General features: G+C 46.2%; 2 protein-coding genes across 3 annotated transcripts in view; both read right to left on the reverse strand.

Annotated features, from left to right (window-relative positions):
* camkk1a (calcium/calmodulin-dependent protein kinase kinase 1, alpha a) overlaps positions 1 to 5283 on the reverse strand; it is a 48543-nt gene extending 43260 nt beyond the window's left edge. The window contains exon 1 of one of the 2 annotated variants that reach the window (XM_030361399.1): positions 4818 to 5283. The gene's annotated coding sequence lies outside the window, so the exon portion shown is untranslated. The remainder of the gene's footprint in view (positions 1 to 4817) is intronic. The other variant, XM_030361401.1, reaches the window with a different exon arrangement.
* A 2427-nt stretch (positions 5284 to 7710) lies between these two features.
* Positions 7711 to 23043, reverse strand: part of atp2a3 (ATPase sarcoplasmic/endoplasmic reticulum Ca2+ transporting 3) — a 37472-nt gene continuing 22139 nt past the window's right edge. Inside the window, exons 9-21 of the mRNA XM_030360581.1 lie at positions 22424 to 22512; positions 21017 to 21119; positions 20339 to 20470; positions 17581 to 17697; positions 16733 to 16951; positions 15972 to 16307; positions 14268 to 14488; positions 13839 to 14041; positions 13464 to 13549; positions 12806 to 12939; positions 12173 to 12290; positions 11255 to 11372; positions 7711 to 10544 (exon numbers count right to left, since the gene is read on the reverse strand). Coding sequence (XP_030216441.1) covers positions 10504 to 10544; positions 11255 to 11372; positions 12173 to 12290; positions 12806 to 12939; positions 13464 to 13549; positions 13839 to 14041; positions 14268 to 14488; positions 15972 to 16307; positions 16733 to 16951; positions 17581 to 17697; positions 20339 to 20470; positions 21017 to 21119; positions 22424 to 22512 — 1917 coding nt within the window. The 3' untranslated portion in view covers positions 7711 to 10503. The remainder of the gene's footprint in view (positions 10545 to 11254; positions 11373 to 12172; positions 12291 to 12805; positions 12940 to 13463; positions 13550 to 13838; positions 14042 to 14267; positions 14489 to 15971; positions 16308 to 16732; positions 16952 to 17580; positions 17698 to 20338; positions 20471 to 21016; positions 21120 to 22423; positions 22513 to 23043) is intronic.

A 23043-nucleotide genomic window follows, 5' to 3' on the forward strand; every position in this document is an offset into this window, starting at 1 on the left:
GGCCTACATGTTTTCCATAACTCCCACAGAAGGGGAGCAGCTTTGGAACACTGTGGGACAGATTCTCGGGATATCTGCTCCACAGGGACAGGTTGGTGGAGCGAGGAGCGAACATCACCATCACCACCGACGCCGACACACAAAACCGCTCCTTGAGAGCCGCAGTAATACAAAGAACACTCAAACGGCGGAACTCATCATGCGCAAGCATCAAATATTCATGTTCATCTCTCTCACACACACACACACACACACACACACACACACACACACACACACACACACACACACACACACACACACACACACACACACACACACACACACACACACACACACACACACACACACACACACCCCCCCCCCCCCCCCCCCCCCCCGCCTTGGAATTCTGAAAGGGAGAGGTAATCAACATGATTATCCCAATTTAAAAAAAGCTGTTTATTACGAATGAAGTCCTTGTTGGATTTAAATAAAGCAAACTTGCATGTTCTTGGAAGGCCTGAATGCTTTACCTCGCCAGAATCCCAAATAGGGCAAATAGTCTGCAAGTAAACAGCAAGGATAATTGCCTCTTTCTGATGACGGCTGAATGGAAAGCCTTGAAAATAATAAATAAACAAAACAGAGCCAAGAAAACAACGCACATAGATAAGTGAATAGAAACCACCACTATCCTGGGAAGTGGTCTGCGATGTTAAACCAACAACTGAATTGCACCCTCGTTCTCTCGCTGAGTGCTTTCTTGAGTCGACCTACTCAGAGGTTACCCACACGCTTATGTGTGTCAACAGAGGCTCACGGGCAGGCCGAGGGGGACTGGACCTGGCATGGGGAAGGGCTGGAGGCTGAGTTGGGGAGAAGGTATGCCTACTGCATAGGTGAACCCAAAATATCTGAAAACCCCCTGAGCTATTTTGGTGGTCCTGCTTTGGAAGAAGGCTGCTGAGCAGATGGGGGTTTTTACCGGGATTTAATGAAGACTAATGAAGAGCCGTCTCTCTCTGGTTGTGCACTCAGGGCTCTTTTAGGTCCTGATATTGCTTCAATCCTTTCCTTCCCTCTGGGTTGCCGCTGGGTTACTTTCATTTGGGTTGTGATGGATGCCGCATACGGTTATTCAAAAGGTCCTTGTCCAGGAGCAGAACTGAGTGGGAGCTTTCACTCTGTGAACTAAAAACAATCATTCAAAACAGTAAAAAAGGAAATGTAAAATAATGCGGCTTGGCATTCTGTAGATGATTTCATCAAAAACAAATTGAGGAAATGCATGAATGTTAACATCACAGTTGACATTCACTGCACATAGCAATTCAAGCCCCCCCCAAAAAAAGTAGAGAATGATAGGCTACGTTTATGCCCCGAGAACAAGGACAGCTTAAACTTACATGCGTATACAAACACACAAAGAAACATGTTTTTTTAACGCCAACATATTGATAAGGATGATGAACACGGTAGATGTGCGTGACACAAAAATGTGTCAGATGTAATATGTTGCGTTGAAGGTAGATACTCTGCTAATCTCTAATCATGTGGTGCACTGTCGGATTTCAGAGTTGCACAACAAAACAAAAACTGAGTCACCCCCTGACCTGACTGCCTTTTATGGCACGTGTGATAAGACGCGATAGCATTGTTGTGAAAATTTTTTGCATCATGCCTGCATGACTATGCTACTGCGTGATGGCCATGCTAATTTAACATCAGCATAAAAGTCCCGACACGACCACATCTCATGCTAGAGGCTGTTCAGCTACTATAGGTCATCATGCATGAAAAATTTATATTGCAACAACTTACATGAGACATAACAATGTGTCCCCATAAAGACGAATAGGTTTGTGATTAATAACTAAACAATGACCAAGAAAACATTATTACCAACATAATAATTACATTCCAATGCTCCTATGCAATGTCCAAGTCAGACACTGAGTAGTTAGTTGTGCTACAAATTAGTGGTGACATATACTGTAAAGGTAAATATTTAAATGATTTTCAAAGGGCATCAGTTATTCATTTTTTGGCAGGAAATAAAGGGCAAACCCTTCATCTGAACAGTAACACGATCTACCTTAGTATCACCTAAACAAAACGGTACTACCAGCACCTATAAGCCTGCTGAGCCCACATCAAATCCTTTAGTCCAGAGATAACACTAACAACACAAACGGACTCTGGCTGAAGTAGGCACCACCTGCGCGGCACAGTAAACACAACATGTTCTGTACCCAAGCTTGAAAAGGACATGGAACAAAAGCTGCCGTGTGCAGCCATTGGAAGAAGCACATTGGAAGAAGCACATCTCTCATTTCTCTCTGTTTCTAAAGCCGAGCGGAGTTACACACAGAGATATACATGAGGACAGGAGAACCTCCTTTGCACCTTGCCTCCACCTCCCCCCTACAACTCGTTTCGATACCAAACGAGGGCATGGGGAGTCATACTTAGGTGGCCCCTGGGTGGCTGATCCTTGAACCAACCCAATAATGATTGCGTTGGCCGGCTGGCCTTCCCTATACAGCACCGGTGTGTCCAGGCAGCCAGTCCCGTGGGTCCCATCATGGAATCGATGGTGGCAGATACGATGCCATCCACCCCCCGGAACGACCCATGACAGATGCGACATTGCGTCGTATTGAGTCAACATGAAAGGCCGTGAAAAAGCATTCATTAAAGTGCTTCTTTGGCACGGATTCAAGGAGGACGGGTGTCAGAATTCAGCAGACGGCACTCAGTCTGCGCTGCTTCAAAAGGGGTCCGCTTGAAGAGAGGCTGAAGTGTCTCTGCAGGGAGACAGTGGCAACACTGTCTGCGTTGGACCTTCCATGGAGCTCCCTCAACAACTGAATACCTTGTGTGTGGATGATTACACCAAAGGTAATTCAGGTCCAAATGCATTCGTGATGTGGCTATGATAATCCAGCAGGTAAAACCGTTAGATAATAAAATCACTGATTAAGCTGTATATTTCATGCAGCCATGAGGGGTGTGTACACTGAGTGAGAACCACATGTCCATGTAATGTCTGGTTTCATGTCAGGACATGATGTGTTCCCCAGTGTTGCCTCATTTCAGAATAGTATCCAGATGTATTGCCGGCTCTGCGTTGCGCGTCAGTCTCCCACGATGAGTCATTGAGTCTCTCCTCTCCTCTCTGTATCACAGACCCCCTACATCCATTGTGATGTTTCCACTTATAACTATTGAATCAAGCATATATTAAAACGAAGACAAAGAAGTGCCATATGGAACATCCCCCCACTGCAAAGTCCCAATCTGTCAGTCAATGGCTGACAGATGGACACACACACACACACACACACAGTTCAGTTCCTCACTAAGGCTCCATCTTATCTAACTAGCGATCTGACACACAGATGCACATAATAACGGGCATATTAAAACTACTCTTTCTTACTGCTTCTAATGCACACACACACACACACACACACACACACACACACACACACACACACACACACACACACACACACACACACACACACACACACACACACACACACACACACACACACACACACACACCTAGCTTTATATCCCATTGGAGCTAGAAGGTATGATGTGCCGTTATTTCTTCAGATATTATCTCTGTAAGAAGCATGGAGTAAATGGGACTCCACGGCCCTCAGCCAGCCAAGGGGAAGTTGGCAGGAGAAGGAGAAGTCATGGTGTTGCTCAGGCAAGACACATAAATACAGAACTTGTTGTGACATAAAACAAAGCACTACATAAGTCGCAAGGTTATTGAAGAACAGAAAGCGAAACAACATTCAATCAGTTTTAATTTGGTATATTGACCATGGCATTAAGGTTGCCAGGGTTAGGGGGTTACCTGTGCCATATATCTATATTCAATTCAGCAAGGCTGAGGATGAGAGAGTGTGGGACAACTGCCTTTGTGTCTCACCTTTGTGCGAGAGCAGCTGAATGTGAGCTGCACCTCAACAGCTTAGATATGGCACAGAGGAATCCTGAAGGCTGTCTCATTCATTATGAGGAGACTCTCTACACACAGCCCTGGACTTAAGAATAGACCTGGCCGTATACAGAAATCTACTAATCTATTTGTGCGTGCGTGCGTGCGTGCGTGTGTGTGTGTGTGATAACTATTCTTAATAGATTTGTAGGAATACCCCAATGTAGTTATGTTTTTAGCACTTCTAGGTTGACCACCTTGACCTCCATATTAAGCAGCTGCTGAAATTGCTAATTTATGTCCCCCTATTTGGAGGTTACTGAATAATGTGATGTCCTACTTATGAACCAACCTGTGCAGCTGGGCCAGTTTTGCCCAACAGGCCACAGCTAATGCAGTATTACTGCAACTTCCTCATTCTGTACTTCTTTTACTTCCCATGCAATTAAATTTTCAAGACCACGTGTGCCTATAATGACAGGTGTATAAAAACTATTTAGACAGAACAGACAAACACGACATGGGATGGGATCAAATAAAAGCGGTCGAGTCTGTTTACTGTGGCTGTGAACCAAAATCGTCATAGATAATAGGCACTAGTAAATCTGATTTCGCACTATGAAAATATAAAAACTGATTGTAAGGATAGGGCACGCGAGCGGACACGCGCGCGCGCACACACACACACACACACACACACACACACACACAATCTCACTCCAAGCACACACACGCACACACGCACGCGAGCGCGCTCTATCTCTCTCTGCTGCACTGCGAAAGTCTCCCAATTGCGTTTTACCACAACAAAGGTTAGGCTGCACATCACCAGTGCACAGGTGTAAAGGTGGACGATGTTTGAAGTTTCACTTACCAATCAAGTGGTCCACTGCTTTTCTGCCGCTGGGATGAAATTCGGGGATATCCAGGTTCACTGTCCGTAAACATACAGTGCCGACACTCTAAATGACTATCGTAAGCAGACGAGCACGGATAGAACAGTAGCTGCCCCTGACAAGCAGTGAAAGCACTACAGTCGCATCACGTACATGCATCCCCACGATGTACTACACCGGTGTATTGTATGCTCTGCTGCCGACCTGATTGTCCCATATTTCACACCCTCTCTTCCGGAAAGCTTGGACCGTATGCACTACTTGCCTGGTCTATCGGCTCATGAAGGCACTGCGAGGACACCCTGCGGCTGGATATAGCCTACGGATCCATCCGAGGCACTGGATTACGACCGTACTGTATGAAGAACGGTCGTACAATAACGTGGATTAAAAAAATAAACATTTCTCACAGAAAAAGGAGAATGCAACTTTCGCTATGTAAGGTCATCGCCACGGGTCTTAAAGTCCGTCAGGTTGCGGTTTTAAATTGTGACATTAATATAGCACAGTTTAAATCTGTTGCAGCAAATGTAACGAAGTAACTTGACTAATATACAACGTCAGACCACTTTCTAATAAGGTCGCATCGTGTGAGGGCTTGCCTTTCATTTTTGTTTCACCACCGACCCGATTAAGTCTTATTAAAGTCTATTGGCATCAAATCAGAGAGGAGGTAAATGGGGCGGCCTCTGCTGGCCACCTGGCGCCATTTGAAAGCGACTTCTCTATTCACATTTACTACAATTTTGCGTAAAACTGTTGTCCCTCTATTGGTTATGATTGAATTAATATTCATATAAATGTGCTTAAAATAAGTAAACCATAATACCTCCACCTCGTCCACGGGCCATGGCTACCAGCTGAGGGCAGCTCTTGACAAGGTCCCTTTTTGGAACAACTTAATTGCATCATGGTGCACAACCAGGGTTCGAGTTATGATGATGAGGGGGAGAGAGAGAGATGACCGTACCGGCCTTGCGCCGAGTTGTTGACGGGGGAGGGCGTACCGGCCTTGCACTGTGTTGTTGAAAATAAGTCGTAAATAAGCCCCTTCAGGTCGAAGACACCTCCGTTTCGCGTCGGTGTCCGGTTCGCCCTGTCTGGGCTTATTTTCCCGATAATGACCAGCGTTCTATTATCCCACTTAACGTCAATATTACTCTGCATGTGGAAGGGAAAACAGCTTTATTTGTAATTACAATATTATGCTGCTGTATCTTCAGAGACCTCCATCGATATTTAAATATCCTGTTTTCATGGAAGCCAGACCTCTCTCTATGGGAGCTCAGCTCCCATGGCTCCCACCTAACTCGAACCCTGTGCACAACTAAACCCAAGGGGCAGGATGAGGTGGACACGGGCTCATCGAGAACGAAGACTTTATACTTAACACACAATTTTAATGAAATAAAAAAATTGTGTGTTTACAAGGAGTCGTTTATGCATTTGGGTCGTGACCTTAGGCGCCTCTTCTTGAGTGCGATGGTGGCACAAGTCCTCCCACAACACTTTTTCTCCGGTCCGAGCTGAGGATGTCCTGACTGCATCTCAAAGTCAAGTGTCAAAGATGAACATTGACTCGGTTCAAATCTATGAGCCACACTTGAACAATCTTGTGGGGCCAGGACAGTGTTGAGGTGTGGGTGTTTGACTCTCACCTGGAGGGTTCTGGTTTCCTATATATCAGCAGGCGTCCTTGAGCAAGATTGCCAAACCATACCTGTACCGTAGTAGTGACACATCTAAAGAAGAGTCCCCGTTGCCTTCACTTTGGATAAAAGCAACGGCTGAATGACTACATATTGTTATGAAGGGTGATAATGGGTAGGACTGACGCCTCGCTATCCAGCCTTACCCTGTGGATGCATCCTGTGAGTCTCTGTAGATCTGAGCGGAAAACGACTCGGGCTGTAATGAGATCCTTTTCCTCTCTATTAGAGGCATCTGGTGAGGCTGTGTCGTCGTCTAGAGCCCTATAGACCCCATGTCCTCACGATGAGGGCCTTTCCCTCTCCTGTGTAATCTGTGTTTACCTTTTCAGTGGGAGCGATTAGAACCGTGCGCTTACCATTAAGCAAGGACGGTGTTTGAGTGCATGCGTCTATACCTGTCGTCACACACCGCAGGTAGAAATGTGCAAGGCTCCCCGCTGTTTTGTTATAGTAGGAATAGGGATTTATTTGGAGTAATTCATCAACTGGACACAAGCCTCTCTCGCTCTCAAAAGTTTTCTTAAAATATTTCTGCATACTCCACTCAATCAAAAAATGTGACTTCCCCTTATATGCCATTTACCTGTCGTTTCAGGTGGATCATAGGTTGTATGATCTTCATTTCGACTGAGCTAATGGTGAAACACTTCCCTCTTCTGGTGAGAATGTGTCATACCATTGCAATTATACTCGTAGGAAAGCGCAGGTCATGTTAGACTTGCAACCACGGGCGTAGCCAGGACATTATTACTGTGGTGGTGGTGGTGGTGGGGGCTATTTTCAGTGCAATATTTATTCATAACGTCAAATTATAACACTTTGAATAAGAATAATAAGTCAAGGTTAGATCAAACTATTAGTGCATATATTTCAGCTTTCTTTAGACCGTTTCCGTTCAGTATTTCTTTTTTCTTTTCTCATACTCGGGGCGCAGCGGGGTGACCCCCATGTGGCTACGCCCCTGCTTGTGACTCAATTGTTTCACTTCCATCTTAATGCTAAAATAGCTCATACACCAGTCAACAGCAGTCTAGTTTCTATAGATACGCATTTTAGGTTGAGATATAGCATTGTGTCAGATAGTCTTCAATGATTTCAATAGTCAACTTTAAGCAGTTTAAACAGTAAAATAAATAAAAACAAACACAGAACACCTCTGTATAAATAACAAGATAAATAATCTTTATTTTCATGTCTTTGTTGTTTATAAAATTATGTGTCCACATTTAATATTAACAAGGCAATACAGAGAACCCTTTTAATTCAATTTCAATTCCGGCTCTAGAGACAGTGGATATTTTAGACAAAAGGACGAGGGACTGGGTGGTCAACATTACACCAACCCAAGCCAAACTAACCTCTTAAAATAATATGGCGGGTAATTTTTGTTTTAATCGTTAACGGAGACAAGACCATGAGTACCATGCTTGAGGGAACACGGTCCCTCGTTAAATGGCCGACCGACTATGAGGTCTCTAGAGCCAACAGCCACATCAAGCCCTTCAATGCACGCTCGTAAAACGCCATTAAACTGATCGTCCCATTTCGCTCATCAGTGTAAACCAGACAATGCATTCACAAATTCTTAAACATTCTCCCACCAGGTCACGCTTCACTGGATCATCGATCAATAATAATCACCATCATCGTCGTCGTTGTCTTAACTCAAGCACGATTCCTAAACAGGATACACATTTCCCTACAGTAAAAGACACTAAACCCCAGCAACTGTAAAAACCAAACAGGAACAACAAATAACTAACCGTTCTATTAAAAAAAAAAAAAAAACTACAACCTTATAACAAATCATGTGCTCAAAGATAAAAATGGTTTCTCACAACAGTTTTTTTTGTCATTGATTATCGGTAAATAGATTTTTAATTAACGCAAGTCAAAAAAATTAAATATATATATACTGTATAGGTTATTAATTACAGTAACAAGGTTCCATGCCATCAGCTTCTGTACAGAAATGGAGGTTCAGTAGTAAATAACAAGGCTATGCAGATCTATAGTGCTTGGCGGAAGCCGAAGGGGCCCCGCATGTTGAAGGGCCACAGGGGACCCAGGGGACGGAAAGCAGCCGACTAAAGGGTCCAGGGACCCCCATGCCACCGCTGGTCCAGACAGAGGTGGTAACATCTTAAAAAAACGTAGCAACAAACCAATGAAAACCAACAACCTCTGACCGCCTTTTTTTGTCTTTTTCATTATTATTTTTTTTACAGCTTTTTGTGCAGGTTTTTCTTTTTTAAACAGTTATTGATATTGTAACATTAAAGTCCACACCGGGTTCAAGTCAAACAGCTTGGAAGTTGTTGCTGCCTTGTTTGGAAATCAGATATGACGTTTGACGTGGAGCTCGGCCTGCCACGAACCAGGCACGGTGGCCCGGGGACGCTATCGAGGAACTTAAAGAGTGGTGTTCTCCCCGTTGCAAGCCACTAAAATCAGCCTAGCCCAGCGCACGAGAGCACCAGGGACCCACAGAAACATAGAAAACACAATAATAATTAAGAACTTAAGATACAATCCGAAACCCCCTGGGCTCATTCAGTCATATACATTATTAGGCGTCATAAAAAACGGAAGCCAAGTGAGCCGGCGTTACTAAAGCATCTCAAGCTAACGCGCTGAAGGTAGCGGCGCTAAGCCAAACAAGCAGGGCAACAGGAGAGGTGACCCCCACGGTACATGAAGATCATCAGCTGGGACCTTTAAGATCTAAATCACGTCTGAAGTCAGGTGGAAAAATGAATGATTGAAAGTAATGTTAGGGGCTGGCTAGAAACATTCATTCATCTTTAACCACATAGGTCATGTGGATGTGCGGTGGGCTGTATAAGGCATTGAAGTTGTTGCCATGGGGTCAGGTTCCTTCTTTTTAAGATAAGCGAGCAAGTAATTAATACACAAGTGCAGACAAGTCTACCGAGCGACTAACTAGCCAAGCCCTGCCTCAATTCCTGCCAACGGTTCAATGTTGTGCCATTGACCGTCCAAGAGCTAAAGCCTAATTTCACCAAGACCTCAAGAGAAGATCTGGGGGCTGGGGGAGTGAGTGAGTGTGTGAGTGAGTGATTGAGTGTGTGTTTGTGTGTGTGTGGGTAAGCGAGTGTCTGTGCGTTAAATTTTACACCCAAATCCGGCCCCAAGGTGGTGACAGTGAAGGAGTGAGGGAACCGCAAGAAAGGGCAAGTGATGACGTGAAGAAGCACAGCCGTGGTACAGCTGGACAGGAGGAAGCCTGTAGTGTAGTTTGACGAGGCCCTGCCCATGCAAAGCCGAGGCTCTTGTTGTGAACGCATAACGCCTTGCGTTTTGGCTTGCCTTAACCAAAAGGGGGGCTGCAATGGAAACGTGCGTACACCGCTTGTGTGAATCCCAGGTCCTCATCCGTGTGTCCTCTGGGGGCCGTGAGCTGACGACAGGAAGCCCCTTCAACCGACTCAACTCGAGCCCCCCCCCCACCCACCCCCCAAATTAACCTAAAGGTCTGAAGCCCGGCTTGTGCACCCATATATACCTTTGACTGTGCTAGCCAATAAAAACGAGCAGAAAGGATTGTTTAGAAGCCCATGACTCTCAGTCGGTCTGCATTGTACTGTACTGCTCTATATCTAGCAACCGCAAATATGCTGCCCACTGAACACACATTCGCCTGCTCACTTATTCACACATTCGCTCCCGCCCGTGCACCCGCTGGTCCACTCATGGGCATCGAGCTCTCGCTTCTAGTGGTGGTTGGACGGCTGGAGGGAGGATTGATCATGCATTTTCTGGCTGGAAGTGTGTGTGTGTGTGTGTGTGTGTGTGTGTGTGTGTGTGTGTGTGTGTGTGTGTGTGTGTGTGTGTGTGTGTGTGTGTGTGTGTGTGTGTGTGTGTGTGTGTGTGTGTGTGTGTGTGTGTGTGTGTGTGTGTGTGTGTGTGTGTGTGTGTGTGTGTGTGTGTTCTAAGATGTCTGCCGTCTCCTATATTTGTGAGCGTCGTCACCTGTCAATCAAAGAAAAACATGAGGCATGATGGTTATTATCGGCACAGCAAGGATTTCCATAAGACAAGAAAGGAAAGCAAAACAAGAGAAAGGTTATGCATATCGTTATCAGCCATTTGGAAAAAATTAATAACCTTTTGAGTGAAAGGTTTATGCAAAATTTACTGGAATTATTTTGGGGATTATACAAAGCATTCTCAACTCGAGATTTAGGTAAATCTCCCCATTTTCCTTTCCTTACAAAAAGTGGGTGCTAACAATTATAAAAAGAAAACCGTCTGTTAGAGCCAATCAAAAGTCTTTGGGCAGCCTTTAATATCGGGGTGATAACACGCAGAACTTTAGTTTGTGTCTCTCGTACCAAAACTTTCATGTCCTGGGTTAAAAATATTTATCAAATTGGAAAGAAACTCTTAATTCCTACAATTCGTGTTACTAGGTGATATGCATAATCTCTAGTTTGTTTACTTTGGAGATCTTGTATCTTGATACCTTTTCATATTTATTTATAATTTTGTCATTGTAAAAACAAATCTACAACAATTGCAGAAGCAGAAGGAAGATTTAACAAGGACAACTGTAGTTGGAACAAGGCCTTGCTGATTTACAACACTAAAAACTAAATTTATATTATTCAATTATTTGAAGTATCGCTCTAAAACCTTTCTTCCAGAACAGAGTGAGGCTGAATCAGTGTGGCTGAGCCTACCGTCCTGATGGTGCCTGGACAGGCATTTCAGCACCTCGTCCAATAGGATGACCGGGATGGAAATCTTCAGGACCACGACCCACTGGGACCAGTGCAGAGGAGTCACCTGGAAGATCAACTGTAGACCATACGAGGTTCAGGGATGAGCCAATCAGAAGGCCTAGACTTGATGATCATCCAATCACAAGTAAATAGGGGTACAATGTACATTTCTTTATTTTTCGTTTTTACGCTGAAGATTCTAGAAGGTTGAAGATGTTCCAAAATTTCAACCCTCCCCAATAGTGAGGAAATATGGAGGCCCACGCAATCTGTCCTTTGTGGACTAGGGAAGCCCTTTCTAAAACTCTGAATCCATTTGAATTTAATATTTGGCCCTTTATTTATTTCTACACCTAATATGCAAAATATGATAACTAATTAATGCCTGACCACATTTTAAACCACAAGCACTTTTAAAACAATGATGATATTGCCAATTAGTTTCAAGTTATAGAAAATCACTCCAATTAAATTGAAATGATGTGTTTATGAGAAAAGCACTACATAAATTAAATGTATTACTGTTATCAAATGAGTGAGTGTTGTAGTTACTCTAATTTGGCTGGTTTATGCCTGGGCCGCAAGAGACTGCAACTAATTGTTATTTCCGCCTGATGGGCTCAAATGAGTGTTCAAATTTGTGCCGGGAGAAGCCATCTTTTGTAGAGTAATTAACAACAATTGGCCAACTAATGTGTGCCAATTAGAAGGCAATTGTAATGACCCATAATTTCAATGTGATTATTTTGCTATGGTAATGTTGAGTTCATTCAAACCAAAAAAAAAGAATTTTCCACTCACCACATGGAAAAATAAAAGTTGATATATGGACGACATTACCCCCTAAACGTGTCCGTGCGAGGGCCCGGTACTCACAGGCAGGGGCTCCACATAGAGGATGAGGAAGTGGAGGGACATGGACAGGACGATGGCTCCCAGAAGCCAGAAGTTGACCCAGGGAGGCATCCGGATCAGAGACTGGTTCTCAGACAGGCTGTGGGTGAGATGAAGACCGAACCATCAGCGTTGGAAGTGATCAAACACACAAAACAACGATGCATGACCAGGAGATGTGAATGCACCGACTTATCTCAGGGAGTTTGGACAGCTGAACCCGAGTGGATTGGTAGCCCACTGAGATGTAAACAAACCATGTGACATTGTTGTCTTCTGTCGGTTAGGCAGAAGAACACCAGCCACAAGAAGCCTTTCATCTTATATATAATTGAAGGCAGTGCTTTTATGGGATGGTAACTTCCCCCTTTTCATTAACCATTACAAACGCACTCCAGAAAAATGTATTTCACGTTTTCACCTTTTAGGTTTAAACTCCCATCATTAGCAGCAGCTTTTGCGCTCCATGTTCAATTAGTTATAGGTTCTCGTTTAAGCTCAAAGCGCGCTGACTACAAATGTATCACAGCTCTCCGCTCAAAGTGATCACAATCCATGGCCTCCATGCAGGTTCAAGCACCACTGTCCCCCCAGACAGGGGAACGGCCCCCTGACCTGTTCAGTGCGTTGAACATCTCAATGGTGACCAACACGGACAGCGCCATGGTGGTGGGGTAGCGGGACTCAAACACCTCGCAGTCCACCCCCTCGAAGATGGGGTTGTCACCGCCGCAGTGCATGAAGTTCCTCTGTGGAGGGAGGCCGAGAGCAATGGGAATCAGCTGAGAGTCAAGTGCAAGCATGGGGAAGATGTGCTTTTGGTTTCTACTTTTCTATTTAAAATGAACTGAGCTGGATCCAAGAACACTGTCTCTTTGAGTCTATTGGTTGGATCTCAATGCTTTACCGTTTCCAATTAGGTATTTTTTATTTACTTTTACTTTATTTTATTGTATTTACTTCTTTAGTACCCACACTGTCGAGGGGAGCTTGGAACACTTGAATTAAATTGCCAGCAATGACGTTTGCTGTGCATTTGACTTGATCAGAACTTGATCATGAACATACCGGTCTTTATTTAGTCACTAAATATATAGAAAGAAGGTGGGCCTCTTGCTCAAGGTGGTCTACAGTTGGGCTGCGAATGTCAGGGATTTAACCCAGAAGCCTCATGCAAAACAATTAAAAACTTCAAAACATGTAATGGCCTTAAAAATAGAAAGATAAGGCAGAATTGTGTGCAAGTGTCCGTTCAACTCGCTGCTTATCTTACCAGCTGATAGAAGGACACCTGTGGACCCGTGGCGTCGTACAGGTACCACCAGGTGGCAGCACCCACGGTGCCGAGACCCACGTACCCTGGAAGAGAAACCCCAAGAATCCCTCTCAATGCACAGGAACCAACATGGCCGCCTCATAGCTACTACCAGTTGCGGTAGTGACTGCGTGTCCATCGTTCAGAACAGTCAATAATCAGAACAATTAGCATGAATTAAAAAAATAGGTATATGTCCTTGAGTCAGGGTTTACAGGAGAAATTACTTTAGTCACGCGTGTTTCGTTGTCGCCCATTTTTACTTAACCACATGCTGTGCCAACAATGACTGCATCAAAATTACAAAGTGTTAGCCAGTAAGCAGTAGCGCACCTCCGATGGCCAGGTATCTGAAGAAGAGCCAGCCGGAGATCAGGGGCTCCTTGGGATTGCGGGGGGGCTTGTCCATGATGTCCAGGTCGGGGGGGTTGAAGCCCAGGGCGGTGGCGGGAAGGCCGTCCGTCACCAGGTTGACCCACAGTAGCTGGACTGGGATCAGGGCCTCGGGAAGACCCAGGATGGCTGTCAGGAAGATACTGCACGCACACACACACACACACACACACACACACACACAAACACACACACACTTTAGTGAGTGTGTGCCTGAGAGCAGCGAGTGAGTCAATGAATCAGTGAGTCCAGTAATTCAGCCTCCAGTGAGTGAGTGAGTGAGTGAGTGAGTCGCGTCTAGGAATAAGCAAGTGACTGACGTGGAGTGAGTCGAGTGTGTGCGAGTGTGCGGGGGGGGGCTGCCCTCACCAGACCACCTCCCCCACGTTGGAGGAGATGAGGTATCTGATGAACTGCTTCATGTTGTTGTAGATGGCGCGCCCCTCCTCCACCGCCGCCACGATGGTGGAGAAGTTGTCGTCCGACAGCACCATCTCCGAGGCCGACTTGGCCACGGCTGTGCCGGAGCCCATGGCGATGCCGATCTCCGCCTTCTTCAGGGCGGGCGCGTCGTTCACGCCGTCGCCCGTCTGGTGGGGCCGAGGGGGGGGGGGGGGGGGGGGGGGGGGGGGGGGTATGACATCATGAACCGTTATGTCATCACTGGGTTCCACCATGCTTGGCCAAACGTTAGTGCACTTGGCTCGCAGGGACATAAAGGCATCAACTGAAAGCCTTTAAGCTCATTTCTTTAAAATCGGTTAACTAGACGGCCCCCAAATCACACAATACCTGCACTGGATGTTCTTTCATTGTTAGTTATATTCATTATATCATTTTGTATAATAAGTGTTGCTTCAAAAAAGATGTCAAATGTTCCGAATGGCTAGTTATTTAGAGTCAACAAGTCAACCTAAGTCAACACCGCCCCTTCAAAGAACCCACGTCATTTCAATAACCGACATGTAGGCTTAATTATTTATATTTGTCATAAATAGACTCTCTCCCCTCCTCAGTGGCCGCTGGGGGTTTACACGAGTGGCGAGGATTAGATTGTAGCGGAGCTGAGATCCAGCTCTGCTTGGGGTTCATTACGGTTCTCCCAGCGGACCGGGCTAATCCGGAGAGAGATCAGCCTCTGCTCCACCGACAGGGAACCACACGGCAGCTCTGCCTCTACCGACGCTACGTGAAAAATGGTGCCATGGACGTCTTCCGTCCCCGTCTTTCCGTGCCGTCACACCACCACCCCCCCCCCACCCGTGTCCCCGGCAATGTTTTTGTGATGACAGCCTCTGATAGAGAGGGGCCATGGCAGGCAGGAGTCACCAAAGGGAGCCGACAAGCCGTCAGTCACTCTCTGCGTTCTCCTCCCATACACACGAGGCCGTCGGTCACCTTCAAAATAAGTGATTCTCGTTCTATGCGGAAAAACTTGTTTTGTACTCGATGCGGGTTTGGGTTTGGCCAGGGAATCTTACAGTAGTTAAGACCAGCGGGGTCTCCAAGTGAGACGAGGAAATAGGATCAAAATATTAAATCACATAAGCTTTGCTTTTCTGACTATCACACACATTGCGTGCACTGCAGTCATCTACAGAGATTTCAGCAAGTGACTAAATCTTTGAGGGTGGAAGCAGCGCCGGATAAGAAGTTCCGGGAGGTATTCGCTTGTTTGTTTGTTTTCTCCGAATCTGCTCAGCCCTGGATAAGACCCAACCCTTCCCATTCCTCAACTGGTAGATAAAGAAAAGATATGGAATATTTTCTGCAACATTATATTTTGATATCAATTGTAGTGAAATGTGTAGTTTGGGGGTAGGGGGGTGTCCATGTGTACTTGCCAAGTTTTGACATTTTTTTAACCTTTCAGACAGTTTTCGGTGACTCTTCCATCTCAAACAAACAAACACAACAAACAAACCAACGCGAGCTGCCCCCTAAAAGCACACACACACACACACACACACACACACACACACACACACACACACACACACACACACACACACACACACACACACACACACACACACACACACACACACACACACACACACACACGCTGCTCACCATGGCGGTGATCTCGTCGAAGGACTGCAGGAAGCCCACGATCTTGGACTTGTGCGCGGGCTCCACGCGGGCGAAGCACTGCGCCCGCTTCACCGCGTCGCGCTGGGAGTCGCCGGGCAGGTCATCGAACTCCCGGCCCGTGTACGCCCGGTCCGACACGTCCTCGTCCTCGCCGAAGATGCCGATGCGGCGGCAGATGGCGATGGCCGTGCCCTTGTTGTCGCCGGTGATCATGATGACCCGGATGCCCGCCTCGCGGCACAGCTGAATGGAGCCCACCACCTCCTTCCTGGGGGGGTCCAGCATCCCCACGCAGCCCACGAAGGTGAGCGCCGTCTGGGGGGGGGGGGGGAGTGAGAAGGATGGAAGCAAGTTGGTGCCTAGGGGTTTGTGAATAGAGTTTAAACCTTTCGTGATTAGCTAATTGCAGAGGCCAACATCGAGATTTCGGTCACGTTAAATTAATTCTGGAGCCCTAACTTAAACCCAACACGTGCATGTAAGACACACAACTGAGTCATAGCACTCACACAGTGTTAACAAATAGATGCGCACACCCACACAGTACACCTTCCTTTCGCTGACAAAGAAAGAGGGATGTACCACAAACATCTCTCCCTACAGTCACACACTAGGTCGATCTGCTGCAGCTTTACCAGCCCCCGTTAGCCAGCCCCCGTTAGCCAGCCCCCGTTAGCCAGCCCCCCTTAGCCAGCCCCCCTTAGCCAGCCCCCCTTAGCCAGCCGCTGGCGCCACTCTACCTCATACTCTGCGAACTTGGGCGAGTTGACCAGGTCCATGTCGGCCGGGCGGGGGGGCTGGTCGCGGGTGGCCAGCGCCAGACAGCGCAGCGTGTCCCTGCCCGTCCCCCACTCCCGGATCTTGGAGAGCAGCTGGTCCCGCAGGGCCGGAGTCAGCAGCACCTTGGCCGTGCCCACGCGCAGGTGCTGGCACCGCTCGATCACGCTCTCCGGCGCCCCCTGGGGGGAGCCAGTCAAACAAGAGAAGATAAACACCTCAACCAATAGGAGGGGAGACAACGATGCGAACGGATCTAGAATGAGGAAAAGAGGCGGGAAATTGGAGGACGACAACAACGCTTACGAAACTAGCAACTGTTAGAACAAGGTAAAAAAGGGGGGAAAGATAAAAAACAAAGAAGCATGCAATCTAGCACCCAATAGAATTAAAGTAATATTCCAATTGATTAGATATATCGCTTTTTGTAGCACCCAAAGACGCTTTTACAGGAAAGTAAAACAAATATATAATTCAATTCGATCATATTTGTATAGCCCTTAATCACCATGACAGTCTCAAAGGGCTTAACAGGCCAATTATTTATGACTTATAAAAAGGCGAACAACTTATAAGAGAAGAAACGGATTAGGCAGTGTGAGGGGATGAAGTGGTTGTAAGTAGGACGGCAGAGGTGGATGTAAGGGGCTTATTAAAGCTGGACAGGGTCAGCTTAATGGACAGGATTTGGGAGAGCGTTCCAGGGGAGGGTGGAGGAGGGGAGGGGGGGGGGGGGGGGGGGGGGGGGGGTCCCCAAGTGATTTGTAGTGATAGCATTGGCAGCACGGGAAGGGTGTTTTCGACCACGTACCTTGACGAACATCTTGCTCTGGGAACCCTGCTTGGTGGGGGTGCAGTAGACTGACATGGACTTGCGGTCGCGAGAGAACTCCAAGGTGAACTCCTTCTTCATCAGCTGTTTGATCACCTGGTGAAGCACAGGGTGAGACGTACAGGTTAAGAAAGGCCCCTATAGCTGGGCTGGATACTGTGGAGGGGCTAGAGTGTTCCGACTCCCAGCACAAGTAAAAACCCTTGAGTGCAATCTCTCCACCTGAACTATATCTGGATTTACCGACTGTATTCAACGACTGAATAACATAGGAGTAAACAGACCACAACACAAGACATCTAAAAATGAGACTTCTTGTGTGAATGCCTGTGTGAGCACCGCCTATACCACACCTAAATCAACACATCTTCAACCGGTCTATATTTGTTCTTGAAAACAAAGTGATGTCAAATGTACATGTCAACACACATGAAGTCATGTTTGTCAGGGAACGGAAAGACAAACAAAGACCCAGTCTGACAACCTGATGCATGTTGACAGCTCCTAATCCTTTACCACACACACACAACCAGATGCGTTTTGTTTTACAAATACAAAAAAACCCAATTTGAGGATTAGATCAGGAGAAAAACTTCCTCATCAGAGGACTATGTGAACAGTAGGAGGCAATAGATAGCAGGAAGGTGGCAACTAAATGCAGCCCATTACAAATATAGGACTGCACCAAGACCAGGTGGTGACGCATACAATTTCCACAGTCTATTTTATCCTATACCAATATTCTCCTAAGGATCCGCAGGGATGTGATAGAGAACCGGTCTATTTTTGGGGGAATCCTTGGCTCATTTGCTCAACAGCGACATCACCAAATTGTATTTGGTGATGTTGTACTCCGTTCCACCACTAGGTGTCATCCCAGTCCCGAGCCGACCACTCAGACGTTCCTCCCCCACCCCCTCCCCCCCTCGCAGCCCTGCATGACGTCAGAGCTCACTGCCAGGGGGTTCCGCCTGTCTGACAGATGTACTGAAAACCGTTGATAAGAGTGAGGCTGACGGGACCTTGGCAAGGCGGAGCGGGAAAAACTAAACTCACTCCCTTTCCTTTCACCCCCCCCCCCCCCACAACAACGGAAAGACGGATAGAGAGTTAACGTTTACAATCAGTCTTCTTCAAAACCCTTGGGCCAGGCGAGGGGGGGGGCTTTTCCAAAGGGTTTCTTATCTCCATTAGAATGCATTAACAAAACATAAAAGCAGTTGCTCTTGTTGTTCCCAACAACACAACCTTTTTTGTGTCCTTGGCCCCACAACAAAGCACTGAGGATATGTGACTGTGTCCGTCTGCGAGGGTCTGCCTCCGACAGGATATGTTTTTCCCCATTTGATGTGACCTTTAATATCCCTGTACTTCAGGTGCAAGTGGAAAAATGGAAACTCCTGTTCTGGTGTGATTCAGCCCAGCGAGCGGCAGCGAAACACAATCAGTCATTGTCAGCTAAAGGTAGGCCGTCTTTTGAGCTACTTTACAAAGTGTGGCAGCAAAGTCATTGGAGATTTACTGAAATAATAAACGGATGAATGCGTTTATATTTTTTGGCCGACTAAAGCATATATTATCCAAAAAGCCAAGCAAAGGGCTCACTGAGTAATGACCAATAAATACATATTCTGAAACCAAATCATTCTCAAATAGAGGATAAATGACACTGCATGACTTTTCCAGTTTCTATCAAGTCAGTTCAGCTGTGTACAAATAATATTTATTCTGTATTGCTTTTTGTTCCATGCTGCAAGCAGTGGTTCAAAGTCTTGCCCAAAAGGTCCCATATTAAACTGGATCAAATTAAGGCCAAAATGAATGCAAGATATGAACAATGAACGACGATAAATATTGTATAGTGCTTGTTCTTCGCGACGTCACATCGCAACAACCTCGTCCATATCAGAAGTATAGGAATGTTAATAGCTCTGGTGTTTTGGTCATAATTTAGTCATCAAATGATTTGTCATAACGGGTAGACGTTGGATTTGAAACCGCCACAATGCTTCTCACGCTAGACGTGGCGCAACAAAATTTTGCAAAGCCAAGGATACTCTATGTTTATGTTTATTTAGGATTCGACATTACTAACACTCTCCGGAGGCAACAACAACAAATGCCGGATGAAGTATTGCGAAACTAAAAGTTCCCATGATGCATTCTGATGTACTAAGGCCTATTGTGGAGTGTCCCCCCCCCCCCCCCCCCCGAGTCATGTTGATTGGACTCTGGGGCCAGGTGAGGCTGCACACCTGTGGAGCATCCAATAATTAGGCCACAGATTAAAACCAGCCGTCACCACACTTGGGAGTGGGCTCCAACAGGTCAGCATGACGCACCTGCTCTGCTTGGGACAAACTTCTATCCCTGCAATAACTTGGTTTATTCAACAACTCCCTGTGTCCTGGTCTTCGTCAGAGCCCAGGAAAGACACTTCGCTGGCGTGTGGCCGGTGTCAACTGCCAAACAGACTAAATAATTAAAAACGAATTATGAATCCATCAAGGAACCTCATCACTTGGGACTTGGCTACTCTATGCGGTGCTAGATGTCATAATTTTGAAACACCTTACAGGCCACCATAGATTGGAAAGGAGGCGGTGGGGGATTCAGTTGATTGCAATCTGCAACCTCATCTCTAGATGGCACTAAATCCTACACACTGCACCTTTTATTCTAATCAAATGAATCTTCAATCAACAACGGCTAATTAGCGTGGGCGTTATTTATTTACCGAGTTGCAAAACCCGGCCCGCTCCACTTTGCTGATGCCGGTGACGTCCGACTTGAAGACGTTCATCTTCTCCACCAAGGTGGTGAGGGCCGTTTCTGTGGCCTCCCCAACCTTCTCGTACACCCCCTTGGCCTGGAACAACATTACACACACACATGCAACAATTTTAGTCATCATTCACCAAGCAGCCATCTCTATACTAAACGTCCGCAGGTACACTAGTATTAGCTCAATTATGATTACAAGCGCAATTGACCATGTGCTATTCAGGCTTAACCACTCCCATGATATGTCCCAATAATTCCCAAGACATAAATCAATCAAAACGTCTTACAAATGTGCGGGATCACGCAAAAACAGCATGATCAAATCATCCTAAGAGGATTATAATTGAACCCACATTACTAGGACCCTTTCAAAATGTAAGTTTATTAAATTCTATGGATTACAATTAAAACTGGGCCGTTGCTTAGACCATGTACTATTCAAGCGTCATCGTTAAAGCAATTACAGCAAAGAAAAGCTCACTGTGGAACACGGATGCATGAGGAGATGTGGAAACAACATGTTTGCCTACCAGTTCCATGACTAGCTCAATCGTTCCTGATCGTTATGCAGTACCATACTTCCAAATTTTTTCTGTGTGTGCGAGTGTGAGTGTGTGTGTGTGTTAATGACCTCATTGTAGTCGAGAGACGAGTCGTTGCACATTGCACACACTGTAGCCAACTCCAACAGCCCATCATAGTCCCCACACTGCACTGGTTTGTCTCCTTTCAGTCTGGGAGAAACACAAACACAAAAACACAATTTGATCAATTGTTGACTGCAGAACATGCGTGTCTGTTTTTCCAACCCAATAATACAGAATGCATGACAACGATGGATCTCTTCCCACTGAGGGACTGCAGCCGTTGCTAACCACTCCCACACAGTTACACTTGGCCAAAACATACTCCTGTAGAGTGATCGTCTCCTCATGTAGAGCTCACCAGCAAACAGCTAAAACAACGCTGCACACAACCTTTGAACAGTGCGTTGTTGTTGTTTGGACACTGAAAAAGATACCCGTTACCCGAAACACGCAAAAAGTTATACTAAACGTTAATGTCGGCCGGGTGCTTTGCAGGTTGGGTGAACTTGGTCCCGAATGTCTCGTTGTACCTGGCTTACAAGTCGACATGAGGATATGTGTGAAACACGGCAAGATGCCATGGCCTGCAGAAAACTGCCATGCCCTGGAAACATGGCTAATTTGTGTTTGTTGTACAATGGTTACCTCATATGTGTACCAATGTTTTTGGTACACAACTCTGTTTTCCAACAGAGTTGAAAAAAAAAGATTTAAGGGATTGGATCGGGAAAGGGATTTCAACAGATCTCTCCAAAAATAACAACTCTCAGTTGAATCTGGTTCACAGGAAAATCTTCAAGCAGCGCGTTGTATTAAGCCTCCACCAAATATCCCATTATATTTAGCAGAGGGGAAAGCGATGGCAACCATCAGGAGCGCATGAGACAAAGCCGAGGTATCCACACGGAGGTCAGAGTCACCGCGACATTACTGGAATGAAACCACTAGCGACCGCCTGCGACCCCATCACCGGGACCACAACCAATTGTACTCTCTCTCTCTTATTTATATCTCGTTATTTAGCTCCCTCAGTGGCAAGAAACACTTCTTGCTGTGACTGTGAGGTATCTCAAACTATCCCCATGGTTTTCACAAGAATTACCATGGCAACCGATGCAGCCCAGGCAAAGTTTTGACCAATCAGTGGCCAAGGATCAAACGATCTGCTAGCTAGATCATGGCCTACTTAAGCCGCTGGGCTCTGCATGTGCTGCAAGAGCACATTGAGATCATAAGGATAAGGACTGATCAGTCCTTCCTCAGCGGAGCCGTGGGCGGAGAGAAACTGCTATATTGACATTTAAGCAGTTTCCCAATAGTCGTAATTTATTTAATTTTCCAAGGTTAAAACCAACTATAGCTGCCTGATCCACACACACACACACACGCACACACACAAGTGTGTGTAAGTGTAAGTGGGAATCGAACTTGTGGCCTGGCGGAGCACTTACATCTGTCCCTCGGGAGCGTAGGTAGAGCCGGAAATGGAGAACTCGTGGAGGGAACAGCTGGAGTCCTGCACCGTGTCTGCGATGAACATCTGGCGGGCGAGAACACAGGGAGAGATGAACGTACATCGGGTGATTCACCGGCTGGGTTCGACACCAGCGCCGAAATATCTGCTAAATGTAAACAGGCTCTCTCTCTCTCTCTCTCCCACACTGTTTGTGTGCCGGTGTGTGTTTGTGTCTTTGCACGTCTGTGAGATGGTGAGTAACTGCAGTGAGTGAGCATGTGGAATAAAAGGTGAAAATAAAGTTGAAATATCAGCGAGTGGGCAAAGGATTTTGCGCACACACACACACACACACACACACACACACACACACACACACACACACACACACACACACACACACACACACACACACACACACACACACACACACACACACACACACACACACACACACACACCAGAACCGGAGTGGGACTGGACATTAGGACCAAGCAGCCCCGATCACCAGCTGTTTTCCACTCGTCAGCCATCATGGACTGGGAGGCTAATGGGGACCGGACACTGGTGGTGGCTTGAACTTCGGTTGCTTCATCTTTGAGTGGAAAGCATTGA

Source organism: Gadus morhua, chromosome 7 (genome assembly GCF_902167405.1).
Source record: "Gadus morhua chromosome 7, gadMor3.0, whole genome shotgun sequence".
Taxonomy (NCBI): domain Eukaryota; kingdom Metazoa; phylum Chordata; class Actinopteri; order Gadiformes; family Gadidae; genus Gadus; species Gadus morhua.